Source organism: Nomascus leucogenys, chromosome 10, assembly GCF_006542625.1.
Source record: "Nomascus leucogenys isolate Asia chromosome 10, Asia_NLE_v1, whole genome shotgun sequence".
NCBI lineage: Eukaryota > Metazoa > Chordata > Mammalia > Primates > Hylobatidae > Nomascus > Nomascus leucogenys.
This window is the reverse complement of record NC_044390.1, coordinates 59,497,866-59,511,873: the sequence shown is the minus strand read 5'-3', so window position 1 is coordinate 59,511,873 and position 14,008 is coordinate 59,497,866. Positions and strand designations below refer to the sequence as shown.

At 53.1% G+C, this 14,008-nt stretch overlaps 1 protein-coding gene and 1 pseudogene across 3 annotated transcripts; one reads left to right on the top strand and one right to left on the bottom strand.

The window, feature by feature from the left end:
* On the bottom strand, positions 1-4,291 carry ACP5 (acid phosphatase 5, tartrate resistant). Of its 3 annotated transcripts, none has more exons than XM_003275763.3 (6): positions 4,158-4,291; positions 2,913-2,999; positions 2,392-2,652; positions 2,043-2,170; positions 1,569-1,914; positions 1-589 (listed from the first exon to the last, which is right to left on the bottom strand). In XM_003275763.3, exons 3-6 carry the CDS (start codon positions 2,650-2,652, stop codon positions 347-349), a joined length of 978 nt encoding a protein of 325 aa, XP_003275811.1. In that variant the 5' UTR covers positions 2,913-2,999; positions 4,158-4,291; the 3' UTR covers positions 1-346. The 3 variants fall into 3 exon arrangements, with proteins under 3 accessions (XP_003275811.1, XP_030676633.1, XP_030676634.1); XM_030820773.1 differs by lacking the exon at positions 4,158-4,291 and adding an exon at positions 3,899-4,052; XM_030820774.1 differs by lacking the exon at positions 4,158-4,291 and adding an exon at positions 3,338-3,571.
* Positions 4,292-9,775: 5,484 nt separating this feature from the next.
* LOC100595900 lies at positions 9,776-11,662 on the top strand (annotated as a pseudogene).
* The last annotated feature ends 2,346 nt before the right edge of the window (positions 11,663-14,008 follow it).

The following is a 14,008-nucleotide window of genomic DNA, read 5'->3' as shown; positions in this document are numbered from 1 at the left end:
TTCAGTCTTGGCAACTATTCTTTTATTGAACATCAGTGACAGAAAGATGCTTGATTTAGGAGGAAGCTTTCCCTCCCTCCTCCATTGCACCCCGGAACTCAGCAAAGGTGAGCCAGCCACAGAGCGTAACACTGTGGCTGGGACACATGTCCATGTCTGTTTCACATACGTGGGCATCTGTGCCACAAGGGTCACGTGGCACCACAGTTCATCAGCTGTGTTTCCCCTTCCTGCCCTGCTGCAGCACCACAGGTCGGAGGAAAAGCCTGCCTGTGAGCAGGGTCCTGGCAGGGCCCACCCACCGAACAGTGGAGATCGGGCCTCAGAGCTGGGCAGTCATGGGAGTTCAGGGCCTGGCTCGCCTCGGCAGGCTGGTCTTAAAGAGGGACTTGCCCGAGGCCTCGATGTAAGTGACAGTCATCTCTTTGGAGCTGATCTCCACATAGGCAAAGCCACCCAGTGAGTCTTCAGTCCCATAGTGGAAGCGCAGATAGCCGTTGGGGACCTTGCGCTGGTGCCGCTTCGAGGGGTCCATGAAATTCCCAGCCCCACTCAGCACATAGCCCACGCCGTTCTCATCTTGCAGGTACTGAGGATGGAGGACAAGGGGTCAGTGGAGACCCAGCTTTGAGCAGAGCCCTAAGGTCCAGGGCTCGATCTGGCCCTAACCACAGAGTCACCTTGAGGTATGTAACCCCTCCTGGCTTCAATTTCCTGACTTTTAGGAGTGTATTAATCCTATTTCATAGGTAGAGCACTTAGTAAGAAATTGGTGGCCAGGTATGGTGGCTCATGCCTGCAATCCCAGCACTTTGGGAGGCCGAGGGGGTGGATTGCTTGAGCCCAGGAATTTGAGGCCCGCCTGGGCAACATAGTGAGACCTTGCCTCTACAAAAAAATGCACAAGGGCCGGGTGCATTGGCTCATGCCTATAATCCCAGCACTTTGGGAGGCCGAGGCTGGCAGATCACTTGAGGTCAGGAGTTCGAGATCAGCCTGGCCAACATGGTAAAACCCCGTCTCTACTAAAATATAAAAATTAGCAAGGTGTGGTGTCCCATGCTTGTAATCCCAGCTACTTGGGAGGCTGAGACAGGAGAATTGCTTGAACCCAGGAGGCAGAGGTTGCAGTGTGTCGAGATCGTGCCACTGCACCCCCTCTCAAAAAAAAAAAAAAAAAAAAGCAAAAATTAGCTGCACATGGTGGCCCACGCCTGCTACTCTGGAGGCTGAGGTGGGAGGATCACCTGAGCCGGGGAGATTGAAGCTGCAGTAAGCCCTGATTGCACCACTGCACTCCAGCCTGGGAGAAAAAGTGAGACCTTGTCTCCAGAAAAAAAAAAAAAAAAAAAAAAAAGATTAAAAAAAGAAAGAAAGAAATTGAAATTCAAAGATATTATTCTGGCTTTGGAGTGTTTTCCTGGTTAGACAGCAAGATTTGAGGGACAGTCTAGACATTCCGAAGGCCACAGGAGCCCCTCAAACAGCAGGAGGACCCCAGCTATGTGGACATCAGCTGGGATGGGGACCCCCTCACCCAGCTCCCACCCCAACCACAGGGCCCTCACCTGCAGATTGTGATCGTGGCCGCACAGGTAGGCGGTGACCCCGTATGTGGCCAGCAGTGGCCGTAGCTGCTTGACCAGGCAGTGGGTAGGCCCATGCTCAGCTATGGACCACACGGGGTAGTGGCCAGCCACCAGCACGTAGTCCTCTCTGGCTGCCGCCAGCTGTTTCTTGAGCCAGGACAGCTGTGTGCGGGCCAGCTTCACGTCTCGGGGCCTCTCAGGCTGCTGGCTGAGGAAGTCATCGGAGTTGCCACATAGCGTCACTGTGTCCAGCATAAAAATGGCCACAGACACATTGGTCCGTGGGATCTTGAAGTGCAGGCGGTAGAAAGGGCTGGGGAAGTTCCTGTGGAGGGGATAGAGGTCATGGGTGCACATCTTGGGTGCAGAAGTCCCAGGGTCAGCTCAAGCCACAGGGCCCCTGTGTCCCTGCTATGTGAGGATCTGGGGGAGGCAGGGCTGAGGGTGGCTCACCAGCGCTTGGAGATCTTAGAGTATGCAATCTGGGCAGAGACGTTGCCAAGGTGGTCATGGTTTCCGGCCAGCACATACCAGGGCACTTTGCGAAGGGAACGGTCAGAGAATACGTCCTCAAAGGTCTCCTGTAGCAAACAGATAGGGCAGGCCTCTTCCTCGGGGTCAATGGCTACGCTGATCCTCCCACCAAGTCAGGGGCCAGGGATAAGGGAGACACTGAATGCTCCCGGCGCCCAAAGGTGCCCCATCACCTTCCCTCTGCCCTCTCCAAAGGAAGGTCACTAGGTAAGGCGGCTTCTCCCCACTGCCCGCCCCCACCTCCTGCCCCACTCTGTTGGGCACAGACCTGGAACCTCTTGTCATTGACGTCTTGCACACCAGTGAAGTAAAAATTGTCCCCTAGAGACAGGATGAAGTCTGCACCCAGGATCTGCACAGTCCGAGCGATCTCCTTGGCGTTGGCCATTTCCCGGGCCGTGTGGAATGGGGCATTGGGGACCCCTCCCCAGTCACCCACGGCTACAAAGCGCAGGGCAGGGGTGGCACCATCAGCCAAGGAGGGTAGCAACAAGGCTTGCAGGATGAGCAGCGCCATCCACATGTCCATCTGGGAGAAGAGAGACAAGCATAGGTGGCCCGGGCTGTGACAAGGGCAGGGAGGCTTTGAGACTCCCGCCTGTTCTGAGATAGAGGGAGACTGTTTGCTGCAGGCTGCCCCTGCGGGAACCCCTTGGTGCCCTAATTCTCAGGACGCAGCTGCACAAGCTGGCTTAGGGTAGGGGGGCGGTCTGTGAGAGGGCGAGCTGCACCAAGATGGCCCCACAGGCCCATTTCACCCACCTTCCACCTAGCCTGCCCAGCACTCACCCTGGGGGAGACACAGGCCAGTCACTGGAGGCTCTGAGAGGCTGGTGGGCTCCAGAGCAGAACTGCGGGTCCCTGAGCCTTTATTCTCTGAGGAGGAAGTGGATCATTAGTGAGGATGATGCAGTTTCTCCGAGGGCTGTCCCGGGAGCCCTCCCCTTGGGTCATGTGAGCCCTGGACTTCCCTGGAGCAGGACACGGGATTGGGGTGGGGGTGGGAGGATCTGGGCACCCGTGTGCAGCAGCCTTGGCCCACACAGCCTCCGGGTCGACCTGTAGGGGCCTGTTTGTGCTGTAGGCTTGACATGTCCAGGTATCTCTGTGTGTCTGTGTATCTCAGTGTGAGTGTGTGTGTGTGTGCACGCTTGAGAGGCTGTGGCTGCGATTACCCAAGACACATCTCCTGCGCCTTCTGAGTAAGGGCTTGCCTGTGTGTGTCTGGGTGTGTCTTGCTTCCTGCGTGCAGCTGAGCATGCCTACCTGGGCCTTGGCTCTGTACCTGACCGTGTTGCTGCAGAGGTGTATGCTGAGCCTGCGAGGCCTGTGTGGCTTGTCTGCGACGCACGCCTGCGTTCTCACGTGGTGCTGGGTGGGAATCCCTATGGATGGAGTTTTGTGTGTGTCCACGTGTGTGTGCCTGGGTTGCGTCTCTAGGATGGGTTGCGTATCTGGTGTGGGAGCTGTGTTTGACAACATCTGAGTGCGGGACTCCGCGTGTGTCCCCGTCCTCCCCCTGCCCTCTCTCCACCCCACACATAAACACCAACGGGCCTCCCTTTTCCAGGAAGTCCTGCCCACACCCTCCCCTCCCCCCAGACTCCCATTCCTGCAGGAGGAACCAGGCAGGAGGCAGCTAGCTGGTGATAGCGCGCGTGACCGCAGACCTCTGACCCTCATAGTCTCAGCAGCTGTCTGCAGGCCCTCCACGGGACCGCAGCCTCGGAGGGCAGGAGGCCCTGCACCTGCGGCCGGTCTGACCTGCTCCTCACCTCCCTGCCTGCCTCCGCCGTGCTGGGCGCCGCGGCGACACGTCCCACGGACATTTACGAGTCCCTTCAGTCCTTGCTAGCGCGGACCCAGGAGAGAGCCCTCATTCAACGCTGAGGCCACTGGCTCACAGATCTCCCCGGGTCACCCTGCGAAATGCTTGTTCCCCCCCATTCCCAGCCCTGCAGCAGCAACAAACGGGAAGGAAATGGGTGACGAGGACAGGCAGAGACCCCTCCCACGGGGCCGCGCGCATCTCACCTGCCGTCGGCGGGGCGGGCGCTGCGGCCGGTGCCCAGCTGCAGATCCGCAGGCGATCGCACTCCTGGGCGGCCCCAGCTTTAAGCAGGCAGCGGCCGATCCGTCCTGCTCAAGGGCTCGGGGCTGACACAGGTGAGCCGCGGCAGGGAGGGCGGGCGCCTCGGCCTCCCCGCCCCGGAACCCTGCACCGCCCAAAGCCGCCACGCCTCCTGGCTGTAGGCTCTGCATCTGTAAAATGGGCCGATGAACCCCAAAGGTCCGCTCAGACCCACGGACTGCAGCTGCAGCTGGGCCAGAAGGGGTGGCCAGGGGAGCCGATTTCATCCTTTTCCTTCCTCCACGCCAACCAGGAGCCTCCATCTGCCTGAGACCCTTTGGGGGCACCCATGGGCCCACAGCCCCAGGACCACAGCACTGGGTGGGGTTTCAGCCCTGGGGCCAAGCTCTCGTAAGGTCTGTCGTCATCATCTCCTGTTTTTTTTTGTTTTTTGTTTTTGTTTTTGTTTTTGTTTTTGAGACGAGTCTCGCTCTGTCGCCCAGGCTGGAGTGCAGTGGCATGGTCTCTGCTCACTGCAAGCTCCACCTCCCATGTCCACGCCATTCTCCTGCCTCAGCCTCCGGAGTAGCTGGGACCACAGGCGCCCGCCACCACGCCTGGCTAATTTTTTGTATCTTTAGTAGAGACGGAGTTTCACCGTGTTAGCCAGGATGGTCTTGATCTCCTGACCTCGTGATCCACCCGCCTCGGCCTCCCAAAGTGCTGGGATTACAGGCGTGAGCCACCGCACCCGGCCTGTTTTTGTTTTTTTTTGAGACGGTTTTGTTCTGGTTGCCCAGGCTGGAGTGCAGTGGCGCAATCTTGGCTCACCGCAACCTCTGCCTCCCAGGTACAAGCGATTCTTGCCTCAGCCTCCCTAGTAGCTGTGATTACAGGCATGCGCCACCACGCCCGGCTAATTTTGTATTTTTAGTAGAGACGGGGTTTCTCCATGTTGGCCAGGCTGGTCTCCAACTCCCAACCTCAGGTGATCTGCCCACCTCAGCCTCCCAAATTTCTGCAATTATAGGCGTGAGTCACCATGCCCGGCCAGTCTCCTGTTTTTTTAAAAACATTATTTAGCCGGTGCAGTGGCTCACACCTGTAATCCCGGCACTTTGGGAGGCCGAGGTGAGCGGATCACTTGCAGTCAGGTGTTCCAGACCAGCCTGGGCAACATGGTGAAACCTTGTCTCTACTAAAAATACAAAAATTAGCCAGAGGTGCTTGCTGGAACCCAGAAGGCAGAGGTTGCAGTGAACTGAGATCGTGCCACTGCACTCCCACCCAAGAGGAGGGGGTTGCACTGAGCCGAGATCATGCCACTGCACTCTGTCCCAAAAAAAAAAAAAACAAAAAAAAAAAAAAGGAAAGAAATCTGAAGCAATTATGACCAAATGTTAACATCTGTTTCTTCACGTGGTGGGTACAGGCGTGTTTTGGAAGCTTCTATGCTTCCTGTATTTTGAGATCACACAAAATTATGTTTATTATCTTATTGTGCTACACGATCTTTGTAGAAAAGCTGGTAAATTCTGGAATGCATGAAGGAAAAGCTTATAATAGCCAGTAATACCCCTGCCCAGAGAGACAGTATCCATTAATTTTTCTCTGCCTATGTTTTTCTTCGGAAAAATGGGATACTGATGGCATTATTTTATAACTTTTTAATTTGTATTAACACTTTCTGTATTTTTTAAATGAAAAAGCTGGCCAAGCATGGTGGCTCAGGCCTGTAAACTCAGCCAATGTGGGAGGATCGCTTGAGCCCAGGAGTTCAGGAACAGCCTGGGCAGCATGGCAAGACCACATCGCTACAAAAAAAAAAAAAAAAAAAAAAAAAAAAATTAGCCAGGCATGGTGGTGCACACCTGTGGTTCCATCTACTCAGGAAGCTGAGATGGAGGATCGCTGGAGCCTGGGAGTTTGAGGCTGCAATGAGCTACGATTGCACCACTGGCCTTCAGCCTGGGCAACACAGCTAGACTCTTATCTCAGAGAGAGAGAGAGAGAGAGAGAGAGAGAGAGAGAGAGAGAGAGAGCCCAATGAAAAAAATAAACCTGATCTTGCACAGAGCATGTAATAAAACCTGTGGGTTCTTGGCTATCTCTCTCTGGTCTCCTCCAGGGTTCTGAATAAGGTCTTCTCTCTCCATTCACCCAGGAGAACTCTCTTCTGCTGATTTTCTGTGGAGCTAGATCAGGATGTGACTCAAAATCTCCCTCCACCTCCACCCTTTCCTATTTTCCCAACACCAATGTCAATCTCAGATGTCAACAACCCCAGGAGTGAGTTCCTCCTTTTGCCAATACATCCAGGTCTTGTTCTCCGCTGCTGTCTCTACCCAATCCCTTTCCTTCCTTCCTCCTGCCAATCCTGCTCTCCCTGTTTCTTGCTCCTCTGACCTCCTCCACATTGCTTGACTGTCTCAAATACACTCTGGCCTCAGGGTCTTGGCATTTTCTGTTCTGCCTGCCTGGAAGGGTCTTCCTTATCAGATACTGAGGTCACCCATTGTGTTCAATTTCCTTTAATTTATCTGAAGTGAGTCGGGGCGTGGTGGCTCACGCCTGCAATCCCAGCACTTTGGGAGGCCGAGGCGGGTGGATCATGACGTCAGGAGATTGAGACCATCCTGGCTAACATGGTGAAACCCCATCTCTACTATAAATACAAAAAATTACCTGGGTGTGGTGACACGTGCCTGTAGTCCCAGCTACTCGGGAGGCTGAGGCAAGAGAATCGCTTGAACCTGGGAGGCAGTGGTTGCAGTGAGCTCAGATCACACCACTGCACTCTAGCCTGGGTGACAGAGCAAGACTCTGTCTCAAAAAATAATAATAAATTAAAAGATTAAAGAATAAGCTGGCACAGTGGCTCACACCTGTCATCCCAACACTTTTTGTAGAGACTTCATCTCTTAAAAAAAAAATTAGCTGGGCCTGGTTGTGTGCACCTGTAGCCCAGCTACTGGGGAGGCTCAGGTGGGAGCATTGCTCAGGAGGTCGAGGCTGCAGTGAGCCATGATTGCACCACCGCACTCCAGTCTGGGTGACACAGCCGAGACACTGTCTCTAAAATATAATAATAATTGGCCGGGCGTGGTGGCTCACGCCTGTAATCCCAGCACTTTGGGAGGCCGAGGCGGGCGGATCACGAGGTCAGAAGATCGAGACCATCCTGGCTAACACGGTGAAACCCCGTCTCTACTAAAAATACAAAAAAATTAGCTGGGCGTGGTGGTGGGCACCTGTAGTCCCAGCTACTCGGGAGGCTGAGGCAGGAGAATGGCATGAACCCGGGAGGCGGAGCTTGCAGTGAGCCGAGATCACGCCACTGCACTCCAGCCTGGGTGACAGAGCGAGACTTGGTCTCAAATAATAATAATAATGTTATTATTATTATTATATTATAATAATAATAATGTTATTATTATTATTATATTATAATAATATAATATAGTAATAATTATATCATGATAATAATTATTATTATTATAGTAGTAAAAGAGTATAGAATAAAATGCATCACACTTATAAAATGTAAAATGTTAATTTCAATCCACTAAATTTATAAACAGACCCAAATATGCATCCAATGACCTCTTAAAGTAATATTTCTTTTTCTTTTTTGTGAGATGGAGTCTCACTCACTCTGTCACCCAGGCTGGAGTGCAGTGGTGTGATCTTCAGCTCACCCCAACCTCCGTCTCCCGGGTTCAAGCAATTCTGCTGCCTCAGCCTCCCCAGTAGCTGGGATTACAGGTGTGTGCCACCATGCCCAGCTAAGTTTTTTGTATTTTTAGTAGAGATGGGGGGTTTTACCATGTTGGCCAGGATGCTCTGGAACTCCTGACCTCAAGTGATCCATCTGCCTTGGCATCCCAAAGTGCTGGGATTACAGGCCTGAGGCCAGGCCCTGAAATAATTTTTTGATGTTTCACTTTGCCAGGTATATAAGTAACATGTTAGTTGTGATTGTAACCAAATAAAGGCTTAAGGGAAACTGTGTTTCTAAATTTCTAAATTGACTACACATTTACAAAGGAACCCACAAAGATGGATTTTTGGGCCGGGCGCAGTGGCTCACGCCTGTAATCTCAGCACTTTGGGAGGCTGAGGCAGACGGATTGCCTGAGTTCAGGAGTTCAAGACCAGCCTGGGCAACAAGGTGAAACCCTGTCTCTACTAAAATACAAAACAATTAGCTGGGCGAGGCAGCGAGTACCTGTAATCCCAGCTACTTGGGAGGCTGAGGCAGGAGAATTGCTTAAACTGGGGAGGCAGAGATTGCAGTGAGTTGAGATCACGCCACTGCACTCCAGCCTGAGCGACACAGTGAGACGCGATCTTAAAAAAAAAAAAAAAAAAGATGGATTTTTCGGAGCCCCAAGGCTTCAAAATTCCAAATGCTGTCATGAGTTAGTTTGATTTGAGGAACCAAAAATTGGCTTTTGTGGCTGGAGCAGAGTGAGCAAGGGGGAAGTGAGTCCGGAAGGTTGAGTCTGCAAGGTCGAGGACAAGGAACAGAGAAGGGGGTGGGTGGGGCAGGTTCTGTGCGCTCTTGGGGGCTGCAGGGAAGGGGCTTTTATCTGGGTGAGGTGGGAGCCACAGAGGGTTCTGATCAGAGGGACAGATCTGACTTAGATTTTGCATAATGTCCCCCAGCTGTGGGCTGCGGGGCATGGGCTGCTGAATAGGTGGTTTAGGTGGGCAAAGATGGGTCATGGTGCCCCCCACCCTTTAAAAATTAAAAGACAGGGCCAGGCGTGGTGGCTCACGCCTGTAATCCCAGCGCTTTGGGAGGCTGAGGTGGGTGGATCACCTGAGGTCAGGTGTTTGAGACCAGCCTGACCAACAAGGTGAAACCCCATCTCTACTAAAAATACAAAAAAATTAGCCAGGCGTGGTGGCAGGCGCCTGTAATCCCAGCTACTCGGGAGGCTGAGGCAGGAGAATCGCTTGAACCCGGGAAGCGGAGGTTGCAGTGAGCCAAGATCATGGCACTGCACTCCAGCCTGGGCGACAAGAACAAGACTGTCTCAAATAATAATAATAGGCCGGGCGCAGTGGCTCACACCTGTAATCCCAGCACTTTGGGAGGTTGAGGTGGGTGGATCACTCGAGCCCAGGAGTTTGAGACAAGCCCGGGTGACACAGTGAGACCCCATCTGAATTTTTTTTTTTTTTGAGACGGAGTCTCACTCTGTTGCCCAGGCTGGAGTACAGTGGCGTGATCTCGGCTCACTGCAAGCTCTGTCTCCCGGGTTCACGTCATTCTCCTGCCTCAGCCTCCTGAGTAGCTGGGACTACAGGCGCCCGCCACCACGCCCGGCTAATTTTTTGTATTTTTTAGTAGAGACGGGGTTTCACCATGTTAGTAAGGATGGTCTGGATCTCATGACCTCGTGATCCGCCCGCCTTGGCCTCCCAAGGTGCTGAGATTACAGGCGTGAGCCACCATGTCCAGCCTGAAATTTTTTTTTTTTAAAGATTAAAAAGGCAGATCCTCTCTGCTCCTCCCATTTGACAGACAGCCACATCTTTTCATGCAGTGAAAAAGGCATGTCCCTGAGACACCATGGTGAAAGTGAAGGCAGGAGTAAATGGATTTGGCCATACTGGGCGCCTGGTCACCAGGGCACCAGAGCTGCTTTTAACTCTGGCAGAATGGATGTTGTCACCTCAATGACCCCTTCATTGACCTCAACTACATGATATGATTCTACCCATGGCAAGTTCCACGGCACCATCAAGGCTGAGAAGTGGTCTGGGTGTGGTGGCTCATGCTTGTAATCTCAGCTACTTAGGAGGTTGAGGTGGGAGGATCACTTGAGACCAGGAGTTCAGGACCAGCCTAGGCAACATAGGGAGATCCTCTCTCTTAAAAAAAACAACAAAAGACTGAGAAAGAGAAGGGAAGCTTGTCATCAATAGGAAATGGGAATCTCATCCCCATCTTCCAAAAGCCAGATCCCAGCAAAATCAAATTGCGTGATGATGCCGGCACTGGTTATGTCATGGAGTCCACCACCAGCATCTTCACTACCATGGAGAAGGCTGGGGCTCACTTAGAGTGGGCAGCCAAAAGGATCACCATCTCTGCCCCCTCTGCCCATGCCCCCATGTTTGTGATGGACGTGAACCATGAGAGATACAAAAACCTGATGATCTTCAGCAATGCCTCCTGCACCACCAACTGCTTACCCCCCGGCCAAGGTCATCCGTGACAACGTTTTTGTTTTGTTTTGTTTTGTTTTGTTTTCTTTCTTTCTTTTTTGTTTTAAATAGGGATGGAGGCCAGGTGCAGTGACTTATGCCTGTAATCCCAACACTTCGGGAAGCTGGGATGGGAGGATCACTTGAGCCTAAGAGTTCAAGACCAGCCTGGGCAACATAGCAAGACTCTGTCTCTACAAAAAGTTTTAAAAAAAATTATCCAGGCATGGTGGGGTGTGTCTGTAGTCCCAGCTGCTTGAGAGGCTGAGGTGGGAGGGTTGCTTGAGCTTGGAGGTTGAGGCTGCAGTGAACCGGGTGACAGAGTAAGACTCTATTTCATAAATAAATAAATAGAGACGAGGGTCTCACTTTGTTGCCCAGGCTGGTCCTAAACTCCTGGGCTCAAGTGATCCTCCCACTTTGGCCTCCCAAAATGCTGAGATTACAGGCTGAGCCACTGACCCTGGTCATCCATGACAACTTTGGCATCATGGAGGGGCTCATGACCACTGCCCCTCTGGGAAATTGGTGTGACAAACATCATTCCTGCATCTACTGGCGCGGCCAAGGCTGTGGGCAAATTCCTGCACTGAACAGGAAGCTCACTGGCACAGCCTTCCAAGTCACTGCTGCCAATGTGTTGGTGGTTGACCTGACCTGCCATCTGGAGAAACCTGCCAAATATGATGACCTCAAGAAGGTGGTGAAACAGGCATTGGGGGGCCCCCTCAAGGGCATCCCGGGCTATGTTGAGAACAAGGTTATATCCTCTGCCTTTATTTTTAAATTACATTTATTTATTTTTTTGATATGGAGTCTCATTCTGTCGCCCAGGCTGGAGTGCAGTGGCGCAATCTTGGCTCACTGCAACCTCCGCCTCTCGGGTTCAAGCAATTGATTCTCCTGCCTCAGCCTCTCTCGTAGCTGGGATTACAGGTGCGCACCACCACACCCAGCTAATTTTTTGTATTTTTAGTAGGGACGGGGTTTCACCATGTTGGCCAGGCTGGCCTCGAAATCCTGACCTCAAGTAATCCACCCGCTTCAGCCTCCCAAAGTGCTGGGATTACAGGCCTGAGCCACCGCGCCTGGCCGTCTCCTCCGACTTTAACAGTGACACCCATCCTTCCACCTTCTGTGCTGGGGCTGGCATTGCCCTTGATGACACTTTGTCAAGTTCATTTCCTGGCATGACAATGAATTTGGCTTCAGCAAAAAGGTGGTGGTCCACCCTGTCTCCAAGGAGTAAGACCCTCCGACTAGGAGCCCCAGTGAGAGTATGAGAGGAAGAGAGAGGCCCTCAGCTGCTTGGGAGTCCCTGCTGCACTCAACCCCCCAACCACACTGAAAATCTCCCCACACACAGTTTCCATGCCAGATCCCCTGAAGAACAGGGAGGGGCCTATCAATAAAGCAATAAGGTCCTCTGTACTTAGACAAACAACAACAACAACAACAAATTACTCATGCCTGTAATCCCAGCATTTTGGGAGGCTCAGGCGGGAAGACTGCTTGAGCCTAGGAGTTTGAGACCAACCTGGGCAATATGGTGAGACTTTGTCTCTATTACAGATAGATGATAGATGGATGGACAGAAGATAAATAGATTAGATAGATGACAGACTGACAGATAGATTAGATAGACAGACAGATATAGATAGATAGATAGATAGATAGATAGATAGATAGATAGATGATAGATAGATAGATGGATAGATAGATGAATGATAGAGAAAAGTAGGCGGATGCCTTGGGCAGTGAAGTCCTTGGGGATGCTCTGCTGTTCCCGCAGCCTGAGCGCCTTTTTCAGACGTTTTTACCTGTCCACTGCTGCCCCTGCATGGCCACAGCCTGAACTGCAGCACCGTCCGCAGACCCAGTTTCCCTTTTGGAGAAGAAATTAATGCTCCTTCCAGCCCCACTTGCCACTAAGCCTGTGCAGGGCGTGGACAGATTCTACAGTGGATCCAGCCAGAGACTGCCCCAGAGAAACTTCCAGGGGTGGGATGAGTGAGGTACACTGGGATTGGAATGTTTGTAGGATAACATGATGAGCAGCCGGATTCCCAGGAAATTGCAAACCGTGTCTGCTCTGGTGAGATTCTCAGAGGAGGGCATCTTTAGGCAGTTCTGAGTAGGCACCGGGTAAAAGCCTGGAAAGAGGACCCTGGCTTGGATGGGGCTCTGCCTCATTCACCATGAGCTCCTTGGCGCTATCAGTCAGCACAGTTCAGCTGCATGGGTGTGAGGGTGTCCTGTTGACTGGCTACCCCCATGCCTGCCTCAGTGCACGGGAGGTGGAATTATGGATTTGGTGGGGCTCACACAGGCTAAGGGATTGATTTTCTTTTTTTTTTTATTAATTTTTTTTGCACACAAAAACAATAAACATTTTCTAAAAATACATACAAACAAAAAGATGCGTATCAAACATATTAGGAAGGTTACACATGGGAAGTCGGGGAATAGAAATGGGGGGTGGGAGTTAAAATAAATGAGAGAGGGACTTTATATGGATCAGTGATAATAACTCAATCCTCTATTTGACAAAGAAGAGGGAGAAGGAAGAGGAAGAAAAAGAAAGTGGGATAAAGGATCAGAAAGGGAGGAAAATAGAAAAAATTAGAGTATGACTCCAGGGTAGACCTGTTTTGTTGTCACTGAGTTGGTTGGTTGGTTTGTCTGTTGTATTTTTCATGTTTCGCCAAGTTGGCCAGACTGGTCTCGAACTCCTAGCGCGAAGTGATCAACCCGCCTCGCCCCCCAGAGTGCCGGGACCACAGGCGTGAGCCACCACGTCCAGCCCCCACATTGCTTCTGGCCTCCGTGGTAGACCTCCCAGACGGAGCGGCCGGGCAGAGGCGCTCCTCACTTCTTCCCAGACACGGGGCGGCCGGGCAGAGGCGCTCCTCACTTCCCAGACGATAGGTGGCCGGGCAGAGGCGCTCCTCACTTCCCAGACGATGGGTGGCCGGGCAGAGGCGCTCCTCACTTCCCAGACGGGGCGGCTGGGCAGAGGTGCTCCTCACTTCCCAGACGGGGCGGCCGGGAAGAGGCGCTCCTCACTTCCCAGACGATGGGTGGCCGGGCAGAGGCGCTCCTCACTTCCCAGACGATGGGTGGCCGGGCAGAGGTGCTCCTCACTTCCCAGACGATGGGTGGCCGGGCAGAGGCTCTCCTCATTTCCCAGATGGGGCAGCCGGGCAGAGGCGCTCCTCACTTCTTCCCGGACGGGGCGGCCAGGCAGAGGCGCTCCTCACTTCCCAGACGGGGCAGCCGGGCAGAGACGCTCCTCACTTCCCAGACGATGGGTGGCCGGGCAGAGGCTCTCCTCACTTCCCAGACGGTGGGTGGTCGGGCAGAGGCGCTCCTCACTTCCCAGACGATGGGTGGCCGGGCAGAGGCGCTCCTCACTTCCCAGACGGTGGGTGGTCGGGCAGAGGCACTCCTCACTTCCCAGATGGTGGGTGGCCGGGCAGAGGTGCTCCTCACTTCCCAGACGGGGGGGCCGGGCAGAGGCGCTCCTCACTTCCCAGACGGGGCGGCCGGGCCGAGGCGCTCCTCACTTCCCAGACGATGGGTGGCCGGGCAGAGG